Consider the following 2,821-nt stretch of genomic DNA (forward strand, 5'->3'; position numbering starts at 1 on the left):
GCCCGCCCTGCCCAGCCCAGCCCGGCCCTTCCCCGGCTCCCCGCCCGCCCGCCGCTGCTTCACCGGCGCGGGCGGCCGCCACGCGAGCTGCGGCCTCCGCCCAGGCGGGGGGCGTCGGCGCTGGGCCCGCCATGGCCGCGTCCGAGCTCTACACCAAGGTAACGCGCGCCGCGGGGCCGCGCCCTGGGGAGGGGTCGCGCGCCCGGGACCGGGGGTGGAGGACGGGCGGGTTGTGCTCCGGCTGCACCTCCCTGCTCCGGCTGCACCTCCCTGCCCCGGCTGCACATCCCTGCTCTGCCTCCCGGGCCCATTTCGGGTGGGATGCTTTTGGGCAAATGCGCGGGTCCTCTCTCCGGGGACTCAGTGCTTAAAATAACGTCGTGGTATGCTCCAGGCAGCCTCTCGGGGAGATTATTTCGGATTCTGCAGAGATGGCCAGTCCTCTTTCACCTTTAGCTGCAGGCATCTTGCCTTTGCCCCGGGCTGCGGAGCCTACGGGAAGATGCAGCCGGGCGACGGGGAGCTCATTCTCGGGCTCGTCGGTGGCTGGGAGTTTGCAACCTGCGCGCTATCCCCGAGAGCCTCGTTAGCTCCATGTCCTCACCCTCCTTTCCCGGCGAGCCTTTCCCTTTTGGTCTTTCGTTTAGGGGAAGTGGCAGCCTTTTCAGTCTTAAACCGACGCCCATCTTCTCAGGGTCTGGTAATCGCTGAATGGCGTATTTTGGAGAGACTGTTGAGAAAATCTGTGTCGGGCAGTGCGTGGTGGATGCAATCGTGGTATCTTATATTATGGTTTCAGTAGGTGTTTTGCCAGCTATTGGTTATTGATTATCTCTAATTCCACTCAGCAGAATTGCCTTAACTTTTGAAGTTTACATTTTCAAAAATTTACCAGAATCTATCTCTTCCTGCCTCAGTCTTTGTCTCCCTCAATGGCACTGGAGATTGAATGTAGGACCTCGAGCATACTAGGTAAACCCTATACCACTGAGCTATATATAGATAGCCCCAGCTCTCAGGACTCTTCTTTTAGCATTTTGAAATCATTGTTTGCACACATGACACCAATAACCCCAAAGCCCAAATTGCAACCTCGAGGAAAGAAGTCGAGATGGGTTATCCAGATACCTGCCTCTGGGCTAGACCTTTCTGACAACTGTGTGACCTTAGGCAAGCTACATAACTTCTCTGGTTCAGGTGTTTTACCTGTAAATAGAGTTAGTTATACTTGTTCTGCCTTCCTCACAGGCTGTTGTGAGGGTCAAATTTAGTACTAGTTATGAAAGCTTTCTGTGACCTATGACTTTTTCTTCTCTTCCTTCCTTCCTTCCTTCCTTCCTTCCTTCCTTCCTTCCTTCCTTTCTTTCTTTCTTTCCTTTCTTTCTTACAAATATGAAGTATATGATTAATTTCTTCCAGCCATAAAGTGAGCTTGCACGAACCTGGGACTTTAAGTGTTTTGGAAATATTAACTCATCTAATCATTACAATTAATGTATGAGGTAGATACAAGTATTAGTTATGTTCCTGTGAGGAGCTGTCAGTTTGTAAACACTGCTGAGTTACATTGTTCTGGCTTGTCCCATCTGGCCCCCTACCAGGCCACTGCCATCCCTCCATCTTGGACCTTCTAATTATAGGCTGATAAGCAGAAATTGGGTGGTGAGTGGTTGGACTTCTAGATCTGTGTTTTGTCCACAGTATTTGTAGGGGAAAATGGGAAATGTGTTGTCATTTTTAAGTTATAAAGTTTTGAGTTTCTATCATGGCTTTATGGGTAAAAGAATTCATCTTTTAAGTCTTCCTAGATACAGGCTGATTTAGTCACTGAAACTGAGGTTGGGACTTACGGGGCTTTCCCCCAAATTCATATATACCTAAGAATAGCCTGGTACCATGGTAATTTGTGGGCTGATCCTCTGAATGGGCCTTAGTTTAATGGCAGGCACAAATATTTATTGAGTACCCTCTAGACCAAATACTGTGCCTTGTGTTTGTGGTTTCTAAGAGTGGACAAGTCAGAGTCCTTTCCCTCACGGAGCTCACGGTCTGCTTCCTGTATTCTTGGCCCACTTTGAATCTCCAAGGGCATAAATAACCTGCTGTTACCTGAACAGCAGGCAGGCAGATGTATTAGCAGGACATAGGGAATGTTCCTGGCTATGGCAAAGGTTGGAATGACTCTAGAGGACTGAGTAAGTATGAGGAGAAAGAAGGAGATTATTAGGAGAAATGTCACTGGTAAACCCACATATCTTTCCCTTGCAGAGAATTATAGAGAAGGAAGTTGTTGATAGATTACAAGGAAATGCATGTTGCTGACATGCTGTAATTATGATATTCAGCATGTGATTAAATCTGAAAAGTGCCCTTTTAGAAGTTGTCTGTCATCTGACCTTTCAAGCAGATTTTGATGTGTGATACAGTTCAGCTACTATTACAGTGCAGGGTATGGGATTGTTCAATTTATTTTCTTAAGTTAGAAGGATAATGGTTTTGACGTAGCAGTTTAGCAGAGTTTCCATTTCATAAAAATTTCCAGAAGTTTAAATATTTAAGAGCAATAGCTTAGTGCCTGGATATAATGTTTCTTGAGGCTGACACTTTGGTTAAAGCATATTTGTTGATTTTTTGGTAGGGGCTGCTAAGGAAATGTTTGAAAAAAAATTTTTCTTATTACAGCATTATTGTGTTACTTTATACCATACAGTTCACCAATATAAAATATCTGGTTTGGTAGTTTTAGTATATTTCCTGGGTTGTGTGTGTGTGTGTATATATATATATATATATATATATATATATATATATATATATATAT

General features: G+C 45.9%; 1 protein-coding gene across 1 annotated transcript in view; it reads left to right on the top strand.

Annotated features, from left to right (window-relative positions):
- Positions 1-79: 79 nt before the first annotated feature.
- The window catches only part of Myo5a (myosin VA), a 145,293-nt gene continuing 142,551 nt past the window's right edge, over positions 80-2,821 (top strand). Inside the window, exon 1 of the mRNA XM_055596857.1 lies at positions 80-158. Within this exon, the coding sequence (XP_055452832.1) occupies positions 132-158 (27 nt within the window). The 5' untranslated portion in view covers positions 80-131. The remainder of the gene's footprint in view (positions 159-2,821) is intronic.

This window comes from Psammomys obesus, unplaced genomic scaffold, assembly GCF_907164565.1.
Source record: "Psammomys obesus unplaced genomic scaffold, mPsaObe1.curated_primary_1811, whole genome shotgun sequence".
Lineage (NCBI taxonomy): Eukaryota > Metazoa > Chordata > Mammalia > Rodentia > Muridae > Psammomys > Psammomys obesus.